This window comes from Xenopus tropicalis, chromosome 8 (genome assembly GCF_000004195.4).
Source record: "Xenopus tropicalis strain Nigerian chromosome 8, UCB_Xtro_10.0, whole genome shotgun sequence".
Lineage (NCBI taxonomy): Eukaryota > Metazoa > Chordata > Amphibia > Anura > Pipidae > Xenopus > Xenopus tropicalis.
The window spans coordinates 52,887,551-52,902,254 of record NC_030684.2 but is presented as its reverse complement, the minus strand read 5'-3'; the positions used below and the strand labels follow the sequence as shown (position 1 = coordinate 52,902,254).

At 38.2% G+C, this 14,704-nt stretch overlaps 1 protein-coding gene across 4 annotated transcripts in view; it reads right to left on the bottom strand.

The window, feature by feature from the left end:
• Positions 1-6,334: 6,334 nt before the first annotated feature.
• The window catches only part of pcdh19 (protocadherin 19), a 111,362-nt gene continuing 102,992 nt past the window's right edge, over positions 6,335-14,704 (bottom strand). For all 4 annotated transcript variants that reach the window (XM_002938375.5, XM_004916888.4, XM_004916889.4 and 1 more), the window contains exon 5: positions 6,335-7,594. In XM_002938375.5, the coding sequence (XP_002938421.1) occupies positions 7,008-7,594 (587 nt within the window). In that variant the 3' untranslated portion in view covers positions 6,335-7,007. The remainder of the gene's footprint in view (positions 7,595-14,704) is intronic.

Genomic DNA, 14,704 nt, shown 5'->3' with positions numbered 1-14,704 from the left:
CTGGAAGTAAAGTTTTAGCTGCATAAAAAACAGATGTACTGATTAACAGAACCTCCTGTAGGCTGTCAGTCCACCTAGGGGCTACCAAACAGTCATTTACAGCCCTTATTTGGCACCCCAGGAACTTTTTTTTTATGCTTGTGTTGCTTCCCAACTCTTTTTACATTTGAATGTGGCTCACAGGTGTGAAAAGGTTGGGGACCTATGTCCTAAGGGAAGATGTTGTCTTTCTCCACTTCTGACAAATTAGAAAAACCATCAAGAACCAGGGTTGGTACATAACAGTTGATGCTTAGCAACCATGCATAAAAAAGGACAACTTTTTGGCTCCCTGAGGACAAACATGATGAATCTAATCTATTATGCCTTCAATGGTGAATCCTTTTTGTCATATAAATAAACTGGATCATTGGGAAAATAATTGAAAAAAGTGCAAGGGTGAAGAATAGCATTGAGCAAATATTTTCGCCAGGCATGGATTCGTAGTGAAATTCTGCATTTCGGCATTGGCAAATTTTTACTCAAAACTGCCACAATAAATCTGCAGTCTCATAAAAAAAAAGGAGCGGTCGTGTAAAAAAAAAAAGTGTGATGGTGTCAAAAAGGGTGCAGCCAAATAAAAAAAGTCACGTTAAATAAGTTGCGTGTTTCCTGCATTTCATGAGTTTTTTTGCTGATTCGATAATTTTTCCACAGTTTCAGTCATTTTTCGCCGAATGAAATGGGTGTGGGAATAAAAAGTCTCAGTATTACATTCCCACTATTCGGCACTGGAGGAGCCGCCATTGTACATACAAATGAAGCTGCCATGCGTTTATTATATATGACTTACAAGGCCCCCTATTTATTTCAGTAGGTATAAGTATATGAATATATGGAGTAGGTGCATTTGATTAAACACACGAGAGACCTGCAGGATTTCTTATTGCTTTGTAGTTCTCACTGAGCCAATGTACTCCATCCCACAGATAAGAGTTTTGTTTCACACAATCTGATATCAGTGCAGACTTGGTACAGTATATCTAAATACTTATGCCTTTATCTACTTTTGGTATTATTTGAAATCACAGTATAGGCAACTGCAGAATTTGTCAGTGCTATATAGATAAGCGATATCAATAATAAATACGAAGCACTTACTTTACACCACATTTACGCCCACACCAATTTTGTATAAATTGCCTTCAAGTCATCATTAATCTTCTGATAGTAACATGCTAATCATTTGCTCCTATGATGTGCTATTATTATCATCATCTGCCTCTTTAAATGTACTTTACACTTACCTATATATCTTTTAACCGCCATAAAGATCCTTCTGATACACATGTATTTCCCTCTGTTTATTATATAAATGGCAGATCTATCTTGGGTTCAGATTATTTATGTAAATACCTATTTCTAGACATAGATCATCTGTAATTGATCTTATTATTAGTTCTATATTCCATACCATGCGTTCTGATTTCTAAACTTGAACTTTATTAAAAAAAAGGGCATTATTGTATAAGACCATCAATTTAAATTTTTACACCTTATAAGAAATTCATCAAACTATGTAATTGTGAGTTCAAAGACAGATAGTTAAACAAAGATATTGATAAGATAATGTTAAAAATAAGTTAGACCTGGGCAGACACAGTCATCATAGGGCGCCTGCATAGCAATAGTGCAGGGTGCCTCTGGTCATTGACACGTCTCCTAACCTAAAGTTACTGTCGGGGGGGGGGAGCAGAGACTTGTGTCAGCAGAGGGGAAAACTGCAATTACTAGAGGATTAAATATAATGAATTTGAATTAAAAAGTGAAGGGACTGCCTGAGTGAATGAACACCGCCAAGGCTATATGTTGACTCTGTGTCATGCAAAAGTACCCATTAGGCATACCTTTCCAAAAAATCTTTCTTGTTCTCTACCCCAAGCATATGGTAAGTAAGGCTTGGACTGCCGATTTCTGAATTCTGGCAATTGCCACAGGGGCTGCTATAAGATGCCATACCCAGTCACTATTCATTGTCCTGATGGGGCCCAGTTTGGGCTTCTGTGTACTTGAAATGTTGGGGCCTATTTTGAATCCCAGTCAAAAACTGGGTAAGGATTTCAGTGTGAAAAGCTGTAGTCCAATATACTTATAATACACATGTCCTTCTTAGCTGCCACTGACCTACTGCAGCTTTAAGAGCCAGAGAGTGAAGTTATTATGGCAGCAAACAAATAAAAATGGCTAACGGATGTAGAAAGCACTATGTGCCACTTTACTCTTTGCCCTTTGGTTAGTAATATCCAGTGTGCATGTAAAATCTAAAGTAACAAAACAGTAGAAAATGAAAGTGTATATTGCACTGGGCCAGTCATTTCTATTAAACTGTTTTCTGTGTAATTCATTCTTTAGTAAATCTGAATAATTTATTCATTTACTTATGTTCTGTCTTTATTTTTCTTCTGCTAATAAAAAATGTGGCTGTGTATACTGTACCTGTGGCCATGGAATGGAGAAAGGCTGTATTAGTTATAGAGATAATTTAAGCTAAATTTTGCTATTCATTATTCATCGAGAATCACTAGTTTTATGGATTAAGATGTGACAGCTGGTGAGATATAAGTGAGGTGATGGAGTGATATATTGCTAATGAAAGGACTTTCTTTAAAGGCAGAATGCACACAGAACCCTCTGGATGGAGAATTGATGTCATCACATTCAGCTACCTTAATGGCACAGGCACATAGAATGGACACAGATGTGTTTGTGATGAATACCAAAGTAATACCATTTACTTGGGAGAAAGAGCGAGGGCAGCATATGTTACTACTTGCACCTGTTTCTGGGCTAATGTCTGCTCAGTCATAAAGAATGAAAGAAGAGCTTGATACTGGGACACAGCCCTGCAATTTTAGCTATAGTGATATTTTTTTAAATAAAACAGGAAAATGAAAATAAGCTTAAAACAGTGTCTCTTTTAAAGTCAAAATACTGCTTATTACATTTAAAGTTTGTATCTGTTATCCAATGGGGAATCAAGTAAACTGCCCTGACTTGCTACCTGTGCCACTGTTCAGCGTTACTGGTCCTTTAACTGCATGACAACACTGCATTTAATTAAAAGACAGATCATAAAAAACACTGTTATTGTTTAAACTCATTTTATCCCCGCAACTTAGAAGAATTGTTGTCACATTTGCCAATATTGTTATTGCTATTAGGGCTGAATTAAGGTCCCCATACACCTTAAGATCCGCTTGCTTGGTGATGTCGCCAAGGAAGCGGATCTTCTCTCGATATCCCCCACCTACGGGTGGGCGATATCGGGAGAATCCAGGCTAATTTGATCGTTTGGCCTTGGGGCCAAACGATCGAATTATTACGGCGGGTATAGGCAAAGTCGGTCTGGGGACTGCATCAACGAGCCGATGCCGACTACATTTTTTTAACCTGCCCGATCGAGATCTGGCCAATTTCAGGCCAGATATCAGTTGGGCAGGTCTGTCGGTAGTGCCCATACACGGCCCGATTAGCTGCCAAATCGGTCTAAGGGACTGATATTGGCAGCTAGATTCTGCCCGTGTATGGGGGTCTTTAGAGAAAGGGCTAGTGCAGAAATGATTGGTCTTAAATTGAGAAATGTCCCACCTACAGCCATATGTTACTGAACTACAGCTACAAGTATCCAGCTTTCTAAGGGATGTTGAGAGCTGACATTGAACAGCAGCTGAACAACATCAGTTTAAAAATAATTTAATTACAAAAAATACCCCCAAAAATGTTCAGAAAATTTTGGGGGTAATTAAATAAAGGTGCAAAGTGGGATTCAGGTCTAGGAGTCCATAGCAATTATGTAGCAGGTAGTATTTACTTGAAAATTGATTGAAAGCCAGGATCTGATTGGTATTATGGTTTACTTGACCTGGGCAAAAGTTTTACTGTTTTTACAAAGAACATTTTATGTCCTGGATCCTTTTTTATATTATACTACAGCAGTGCTGTCCAACTTCTGTGGTACCGGGGGATGGAATTTTTCTGACCTAAGCAATGGTGGGATGATAATGGAAGCCAGTTTTGACCACTCCCTTTTTTAAACCACACCCATGTTATCACAATAGTTGCTAACAAACCCCTGCCAGATTCATCTCCCACAGGCAGCATAGGGCATAGTATAGCACACACAAGCAGCATAGGGCAGGCAGAGTTTGGCACACACAGGCAGCATAGGGCAGGCAGAGTATTGCACACACAGGCAGCATAGGGCAGCAGAGTATGGCACACACAGGCAGGGTAGGGCAGGCAGAGAATAGCACACACAGGCAGCATAGGGAAGGCGGAGTACAGTACACACAGGCGTTACAGAGCAGGGTAGGCAGAGTAGGGTAGGATAAAGGGAAACTTATCATGTCAATGTAACTACTGATCATGACCACTTCAACTTGAACAGTTTGTACTGCAGTACATACAGTGACACAATACCAGCGCTGCTCCTACAGTCTGTCTGAGGTGTTAACAGGTGAACAATGTGGGAGCCTACAGTCTGAGTCGGAGGTCTAACAGATGTGAACAAGGGTTTACATACAGGTGTGAACAATGAATGGCCTTAAAGGTGTGAACACAGGGGTTGACAGCCTGAATCTAAGGTGTCAATAATGCAGAGGTGAGCAGGCCACATGTGGCCCCCGGCCCACCAGTTGGACAGCACTGTACTATAGTATGTAGTGTAGCCATATAACACAGTGTTAAGTCATCAATTGGTCCGGTTATCAGAAAAATACTTATATTCTTCAGCGGGCCATATATGCACAGATTTGGTTGGACAGTTTGTCCAGTTCTACTTTCTCTCAAAGCTAAGTAGGAATTAACTGAACACAGTGTTAACTTGTCTACTTTTAACCTTAACTACTCTCTTACAATGCAGGCACCCAGCAAAATGCCTTCTCTCCACTGTTTCAAAGCAAATCTTGTCATTATCTTTACAGTCTCTTTTAGAATTGCAATATTATGTTTATATCGTATATAGTTGTCAAAAGAAACAGGATGTTTTATTGGAACATGTTTTTAAATAACTCTATTCTGTCAGCTTCTGACAATAATCTAGATAATAAAAAGGTACTGTGTACGCAATATAAATTTAATCAACTTTGCAACATTTCCACTGGGAGGGGAAACAAAAAAAAACCCATAAAGATGAGATTGATTGAGACAATGAATATGTGAAAATAGAGGAGGGGGGGGGGAGAAATCTCTTACATCAGTGTTAGGACCTTGAGTCATTTAAAAGAACAATGGCTTGGGAAGAAAGCATTGCATTTGCCAAGACAGAGAATGGGCTTTAGAGATGTTCACAAAACCTTGTAATGAAGTATATTAAAGGGATTCTGTCACAAGAAAACAGACTTTTTTTCAAAATACATTAGTTTATAGTGTTGAACTGAAATCTACTTTTTAAAAGAGCCAACAGATTTTTTTATATTTAATTCTGAATCTTGACATGGAGCTAGACATGTTGTTAGTTTCCTAGGTGCCTTCAGCCATGTGACTTGTGCTCTGATAAACTTCAGTCTCTCTTTACTGCTGTGCTGCAAGTTGGAGTGATATCTCCCTCCCAGCAGTGATCAGCAAAATAGGGAGGTAACAGGATAACAGCTGCCTGCATTGCTAAAAATTTTCCCATGTCCCACCTAGTCGTAGCTTCTAGAATAACGCTTAATAGTAAAAATTCAAGTCTGGCTCAGACAAGTCATGGCTCCTCCACATTCCATTACATTGAGTAGGAGAAACAATAGCAGTTTTATTGTGTAGCACTGGCTTTTTCTGAAAACTCAGGATCAGGCAAAATGCACTGAGATGGCGCCTACACATGAATATTACAACTAAAAAAATAATTTATTTGCAATGTAAAGAGTGTCATTTAGAAATAAAAAGTACACCATAAAAACCATGACAGAATCCCTTTAAATAGCAGTTCTGTGACCAAGAGGATCTCATTGCTTTACACTTTACATCAGTGTTTCCCAACCTTTTTTGCACTAAGAACCGGCTTCAAGCAAGACAATTTTTTTTCAAGGACCAGGGGAAGGGTGTGCTTTTTAGGCACATCATTTAACACAATAAACTAGCCATTTTCAAAGGCATTTTCATTGTCTTTGAAGCTATTATAGACTGCAGCCAGGACCAGAGGGGGGCCGGTTTGGCACAGCCCATGGCCCAGACCCGGTCCACGGGCTGGTGGTTGGAGACCTCTGCTTTACATAGTACCACACTGTATAAAGAAAAGAAAAAAACAAGCTCATACCAAGCTAAAAATGCAGAGGGGAAAAAAATGCAAAAATTAGCCAGGGTTTCAAAAAAATTCAAGAAAGATTACAATTTTTTTATTGAATTTTCTTCCATTTTTACTTGAATGCCTTTTGCCATTTCTGAACAAAATTTTTAAATATCAAATACAGTAATAGTACAGATAGCAAGATGTAACAGCAAAAGGACTTTGGATGCAGGGGTGTCCGTAGCAAAACAGCAACCTAGAATGAAGGAAATCATTAGGATTAGCATTTCTCTGTCTATAGCTCACCTCATCAAAATTAGAACATCACACAAGAAATGGGCAAGTTCTCAACTATGCTACAAAACCGTTAGCCAAGAAATTTGAATGTAGTCTTTTTTTTTTTTTCCTTTTCAGTTCTGTACAAATAATGCTAATTTATATTATAATTTTGATATATATGTTTATAAAAATATATAAATTCAAAATACTTAATACATACATAATACTTTGTACATGGTGGTAATAACAGTTTCATGTTTCAGCGCGAGAAAAAGATGAAAATGGTGTGGAGTCCAGCTGCTTGCTCAGATTGAACACCCCTGCCAAAAAGTTTGGGATTGTCACATAACAATAGCTTGATTTATAAACAATACATTTAGGGAAAGCTTTAAATACAGCAACCTGTGAACCATCGGTAAGCAATTAAAAACAAGCGGTACTTTTGTTAAGTCATTCTTCCTGAATGCACTCTGCACAGTGCTTAGAGGACAATGTCTTTAAGTCTCTTAACTCCCAGAGAGTCTTTTTCTCGACATTCTTGCAGTAAAGGGTTGATTTCATGCATTACGTTTTCACTGTCCGCCCCTCTAGGCTCTGCCTCTGTAGGCCGAGACGGCCCATTGCTTACAAACTGCTCCACATCGCGGTTCCCTGGGCAATGCATTATGTTGTATGGTGCTGCAGATTTTGCTGGCAGTGGACTTTTTAGATGCAAGGGAGAAGTGATGGGGCTAACAGCTTCACAGCCATTCCCCGCTTCACGGACAGCACCATTCACTTTAGGGCTGCTGATTGGCAGATCAACTGTCCTTTTCCCCTTTAAAGTAGCTCTGTCATCAGTAGTATTCTCACTGCCATCTTTGCCAAAAGTTGCAAAAGTTCTTTTGGTTTTACACTCTTCAAAAGGCTCTGTGTCCACCGTGGTGGCTTCTATTGACAGTGCAATGATATTTCTTCCATGCTCCGGGGACTTTGCGCGACTTGGGATGGGGACTCTCGGCATCCAACATCTATCAGAGTGTCCAAGAATCCGACATTCTTCTCTGCAGTGGAAGCCTTCATTCTGATCTAAAAAAAAAACCATATATGCATATGAGCATTTAAATTGTCACATTCAATGTCAAGCTTAAAAGACACTATCATAAATATAATGAGTCTCTACCATGCCCTCGTGCTACCATAGGTTAATTCTGACATTTTGTATTAGAAGAACAAGATCACAAAAAAGCAAAAATACAGGTATGGGATCCCTTATCTAGAGACCTATTATCCAGAAAGCTCTGAATTACAGGATGGCTAACTCCCATTTTAAAAATGATTCCCTTGTGTTCTGCAATAATAAAAACAAACCTTGTATAATTAATCCTTATTGGAAGCAAAACAATCCTATTGGGTTCATTTAATGTTTACATTATTTTTTAGCAGACTTACGGTATAGTGATCTAAATTACAGAAATATCCCTTACTAGGTTCATTAGAGAAATTCTTGAAGAATGTCCCAAGGGAATAATTCAGAACTTTCTAGAAAACTATATACCTGTATTTTTGTTTTTTCATTACGATCCTATATTATTCATATATTATTTCTAATACATATAATATATATATATACACATACATACATACATAGAGTAGATAGAAATGTATACTTTTTGGATCATGACAATCATATGATGTTTGATTTGGTCATAATCTAAACTCACACACACTTCATTGCAATTTTCAAGCTTCATTACCATTGTGGTTAGCAATAATTAATGTGATTTACATATGAATGAGACTGCATAGATTAGATCTAAGCAGAATGTGTGGTTATGAATGACAGATTGTTCACCCCAGCATATAGCACAGAATGGAGTTGTTAACCAACAGTAAAGATATGGGGTTATGTAATAAAAGGCCCAGGAACAGTAATCCATAGCAACAAATCAACAGAATGTATTTACTGTCATCTGTTTAAAAGTGGACATCTTATTGGTTGCTATGGGTTACTGCTCCTGGGCAAACTTAGTGCCTTTTATTAAATATGCCTTTTATTACATTTGGGGGTAGGCAAGCAACTCCTTCATAGCTGAACAGATAGTGACATCTGCTATTACATATGCTATGTAAAAACTTTTTATAAGGTAAGGTACATACAATTAGGGGCACATTAATCCAAAGGGAGAAATGCTCAGAATAATATAGAAGGGATTTGGTTTAGGGATTTTTGCAACAGTATTTTCCCTTTACACTTTTATAAATATGGACTGTTACCCGTACTGATTTGTAAAAGGTTGTGGAAACAAGTTTTTAGTATTTGGGTTAGTGTTAGTAAAGTTAAAAGAATGTTACAAAGAGAAGATTATTAAATTAAAGCAAGTTGTATTGTTTATAAACAATGGATTGTCTGATGAGGCAACTCGTGCTTTTAAGTGTATTTAAAGGATCTGAGGCGTTCAAGCATGAACCAGTATGGGAACAAGATGTTCAATGTATACTTTTTCTTTTGTCTTTTACATAGTATATATTATTTGAAACAACAGAGCCTATATATACTGGCAGAACTACTGTCAGACAATGTTTTAGTTAAGCAGGTCCCCCATTGCTAGCTGGCAAAAACCTAATCATAAGCTGCACTTGTGGGGTGTACCCTAGTCATCTGACCCCACCCCCCCAACACACACACACAAGGCCTAGGGACAAGTCAAAGTGTAAGTAGCAGGGAAGATCTGTGCCCCCAAAGATGCCCCAGTAGCTCCCCATCTTCTTTTCTGCTGATTCACTGCACATGTTCTGTACTGCTGTTACTTACTGAGCTTAGGGACTGACTCACAATATACTGTTTATATAGAATATAAATGTCACAATATAAAGCTGATTAGGAATAATACAGATTATTAGTACCCGGCAGCTCTGAAACCAGTGCAATTACAGATTTTAATAATCAGTCCTGTAACACTTGTCAGTAAACCTAACTTTTCGCTTGATAATTTGTGTTGACCCCAAGCTTATTTTCTCAGCAGCTGCCCAGAGAGAACTGAGCATGTGCAGTGTCACTGGCACTTGGATTACTACTATACAGCTGCTGTGAGAATACGTTCAGTACATAAAATATGGCATTTTTAACCATATTCATATTTAGGGTTTAGTTATCCTTTAAGCAAGATTTAATGGTAATCTTAGTGTATAATGAAATCGTTTTTAGCCTTACACAGTCAGCTCTATAAGTCTATGTTTTTCTCAGCGTCATGCTGTAGCTTTTGTATGTGTGTATATGTATCTGTGGTGGGAATTTAGAAAATACAATTAAAATGAGTGCCTGCATTGTGTGTTTTTGTAAAGGTTATGGCACTTTTAAGGAAATGTGAATAAGAGTTTTTTCATGGTTGAAGAAATAATGGTATACAGAGCCTCTGAACCATCACAAGTCTCACCTTTTAAATGGCAGAGCTTTTCAAGGAGTGCCATACTGTTATAAAAGCTTTTTATGGCCATTTTCACCTGTAAAATGTCTTTTTTTCATATGCTTTTTCACTAAGAAGGTATATTTAACAAACCCTTAAGTGCGTGAGGTTACAGTATTTGATACTGCTGCATTGAGGCAGCCAGAGAAAGACAAGAGCAAATAGTGAGGGAACAAACACTGATAAAACTTAGTGTAGATGGTAAACAAGTGGTCAAATACCTCATTCTCAAACCTTTAATATGTGGACATGTTTCCCACACAAGACTAGTCATACATTGAAAAAAAGACACTAGGACCAGCATGGTGAGTGGTAGAGGTCATTTAAATGAGCAGCTTTCACTGAAAACCTTACTGAAACATTGTTGGCAATTAATTCATGGTCCCCAGGCAGTCAGGCCTCTGCCCCTATAATCTATACCGTTGTCTTACCATGATTAATAGCCCAGGGTAGATGTTCCATCAAATAGCAATGAAAGCTTTACATAGAAATACAGTTGTGCTCTATGACATACATAGGTGCGTGCAGGTAAATGTTATTATGGTTGAAGCTAATAGAAAGATAGTAAGATTAGGTATGGCAAGTGCTTATGGGGCTACAAAGGGGGTGTTGCCACCTTCTTGCCCTTTAGACAGCCATTGGCTGCTGGACCAGTTTAAGGATGGACAACAGCAGGTCTGGAGTGGTTTACTTTTCATTAGATCGGAAGTGCTGCTTAACTACATCCCCCATCCACACATTTATGTGGTCACCGCTCAGTATGAAGCAGGATGGAGCAATCCTTCTGTGCTGATCTGAGCAGCCCCACAGGGCAGCCCATCAAATCAGAGCAATTGGGCCATCCACTAGAGAGGCCACTTTTTAAAATCTCCAGTTGACTGACCCAAGGGGCCAATCAATCAGAATAGGCAGACATCGTCCTGTATGTGGTCACCCACTAATACTAATGCAGTGGTAAAATGTAATGTAAAAAATCAAAATGAATGGTAAGTAATGCAAAGGCAACAAACTGTCACAGACAAGTGCAAGTTGCAACATTTGCAGTTATATACTAAGGACAGTGTTTACACAGCACCATCTTAGGGGAATTTTATACGATCAACATTTTATTTCCTTCTAACCACTTGAGCACAGAAGCAGTCTATACAATACTACACATAAAGCACTCTTTGTATTGATTGGTCAGACCCTGTTAATAAACGCTACATTTCCTAGAGAATTGGCCTTATTTGTGCTTAGAGTACAGAAACGCTATGAGGGGGGGCTGAAGCGGATTTACTTTTGTCCACACTGTCTCAAAAGGGATTAAACTAATCCTCCATCCTCCCATCTCCCCTCCCTAAAGCCTTCACCGGTACCACCACTTTCTAGCCACCTAAACCATGCACACAACGGCTAGTGTCTTGCTATTAAGAAACTTGAGCAGGCACATGTAATAGTGATAATACAAAATAATTATAGGAGCATGCTCAGCATGGGTGCCAAACCCACCTAGCACACTATAACACATATACACACACATACAGTATACACACAGATGTGTCATTTTATAAGCAGAAATGGTTGCATAAAATTCAGACCCAAAAAGCTTTAGAATGATTTTTATAAATCAGCTTTTGTGCTTAGAACTAAAAGTGGGATTATATTATGTACAGACAGAAATAATTAGGAGGGCCAGCCTTATATGAGATTGGATTCTTGTTTCAAGCAGTATTCTTCAAAAGGAAAGCAGTGCTGCTTGTTTCATTGGCATTGACAGACTTGCTTACGTCCAAAGCTAAAAAAAATAATAATAATAATAATAATAAACCTTCCAAAAGGAATCCTTTTATTCCAGCCCAGCTCACTATCTGTTCTGAATACAAGGTATAATAATACAGTTTAGTACGATTGGACTCTACACGGCTGTATATATTCACCCTGAGAATCAAGTGGAAAAATATATCAGTGTGTGCGTATTTTCATTAATCTGAATATGACAGAAGCAGCTTGGGAGCAAATCTATTCAATATTAAATGTGTTCCACGCTTGCATTTTTTTAAGCAATAAAGCTATCTCTAGGCACTTTAGATTTCAATGGAGTGCAGGAAGCTTTTTTTCCACATCACCTTCAATCTGATAAAGATCTTTTTCAGCCATTGTAAGCTATATATTGGTGTGTTTAACCTGTGCCTGTTAAATCCATTCACATTTCTACCACACATGATGCAGGCTAATAAAAATTCACATCACACAATACACTGCACCAAAATATGAGCAGCTTACGCTTGCAGGGAATTGGTGATGTAAAAGAAAAAAGTACTTTGGATGGAGCGCTCAAATACTCATCGCTTTTACATGGCTCTTTATAGAGCAAAGCAAGATCCCCAAGTTCAAAAGAGACAAGGGGGATCCTGTGCATCAAATATCACTTTAAAAATAAAATACTATTACAATAAGTTCTATACTTCTTTGCCCTAGAGCTCTTCAGCCTATGAAGCACCTATGAAATCAGACACTTGAGATTTAAAATCTGACATCTCTATAAAAGAGAGAATAAATGGTGCTTGTGTGCTTGTCTGTGTGTACGCTTGTGTGTGTGCAAAGGTCTCGTTGTTTCCACTTTCCAGCACTAAATATTCTAGATAGAACAAAATAAGCAGCTTTAGCCATTGAGTTGTGCACAATGAGAAATGCATCAATAATGTCCATTTTTTTAAGGTATTCGGTCAAGCGCTGACAGCATTATATAGCCTTGGTTCGTAGCGGAAATCACAGAATATATTTGACAGCGCGGATCATATTGAAGATTTATATTTTATTTACAAATTCCAAGGAGGTAACAGGGCCGACAGAGTTTGCCTACTGGTTGTTACTGTACTTGTTTAAACTTTGTAGACCTTGTGGCCTTTGAACATTTCTTTATATCCTGTAGGCTGCACACACAGCATGGCAGAAAGGTCAGTACTCAAACAATGGTCAGTGGTTCAGACACTGGGATTCTATTACCAACCATATTGTTTAAGAAAACCTAACACTGCCGTGTAAAATTCTTCCGTCTTGTGGTCATTAAATAACAGATAATGTCTCAGCCAAGATAATATTTATAAAATAATGGTTATTTGGGGAGGGGTAATTAAATGATGGAGGACACCATCCAGTGTCCATTATGGTGGCCTCTTTTATATTTATTTGCAGAGTTATGTTCAGAATAATATTTCATTCATCACTGGAGATTAACATTTTTTTACCAAGTTTACAGGAGAGACAGAGGGCAATAAAGCATATAGGGTTGAGCTGCTGAGGAGGCATGCTGGGAGATGTCCCCAGGAGCCTGCAGGCTGTGGCTTTGTTGAAGGGTTGTGTGCAACATTAAGAGGCAACATTGGGGTCACTACACTATGTGAATATAAGTTCCTGGTGATTGCTTATTTATACTTTATAGGTATTATTCCAAAGCACAAGCAGGAAAAGCCACTTGAGAAGATCACTGTGGATTTCAACCCACCAATATTCCATTGCAATTTCTCAAAAAATGAGATTCTCTCTGAACAAAATGATGATGTAGTCCAGCTATTGTAGCTATAGCTATTATGCTGTATTAAAGGTGCCCCAGAAGTGGAGGGTTACATTTACTAAAATGATGGCCTCCTGATTTAGGTTGTGTAGTATTTTTAGATCTCTCTGTACATACAACATTAGAATTCCTCCCACATGTAACTGCAGTGGATAGGTTATTACCCCCATAATTGAGGTTATGTTAGAAAACACTGAATCCTTCAATAGTGAAGCAGGAATACGACAAACTAAATTTCCCATTAGCATAAGCAGCGAAATAAGGGCATAATTCCTCTGAATGGGTTGTAATGGCAGCTGTATAAATGCTTTGTTCACAAGGACAGACATAGTTTAGGTCAAATGTAGATCAATATTGCTGTTCTTTCGGAGCGGGGGGAGAATATTTCTGTCCCATGAAACCTGACGCTGCTGTTCCACATCAAATAGAAGACTTCTCATTAGTATATCATCCAATCTTTTAAAAACAGTTATCATGGCTGCCTTTATCAGTGGCCATGGAATATCCAGGACAAAATAGCCATTAACCTAGAGAATATATATATATATATTATCAAAATAAATTTCACAGGATTGAAAAGCAATCCAATTACTGATTTATAATCTAAGCAAATTTAGAAATTACAACAGTTCACCTTAAAAGCTCTGTGATTTGCCTTTTTGCAATAGTGGGGCTTCTGTAAGATGCCATAAACAGCCACTATTTAGTGGGCCGGTGGGGGCTGTTTGGGTCCTTTATGTACTTGAAATGCCAGAGCCTGTTTTGAATCTCAGTCCAGGCCTGACACTGGGTAATATTTGTCATAGTTATATCAAATTATTTAAAACTGTACAAAGTTCCTTCAAGCAACTTTGCAGCACTTGCTATTCCCAACTGGAACAACTCACAGAATAAAGCTTCTTTGTATTGATATTGTACTTGCTGCTTAAATGAGGTTTATAGAATCAGGAATGGCAGAGGGAAGGACATGTGACACTTTCTGGGCAACAGCAGAAAGATGTGTTTTTTAGAAGCAGAACAAAAACAATGATGAAGGGAAATACTGGAAATTTTACAAAGCAAGGGAAGAAGATCAGAAGATTACTTCAAAAGCATACTGGGCGCAAGCATTGTCACTTGTTTTTTCTGTAATACGTATTCATTATGGAATGCCCATTTCTTCCATGACATTGTTAC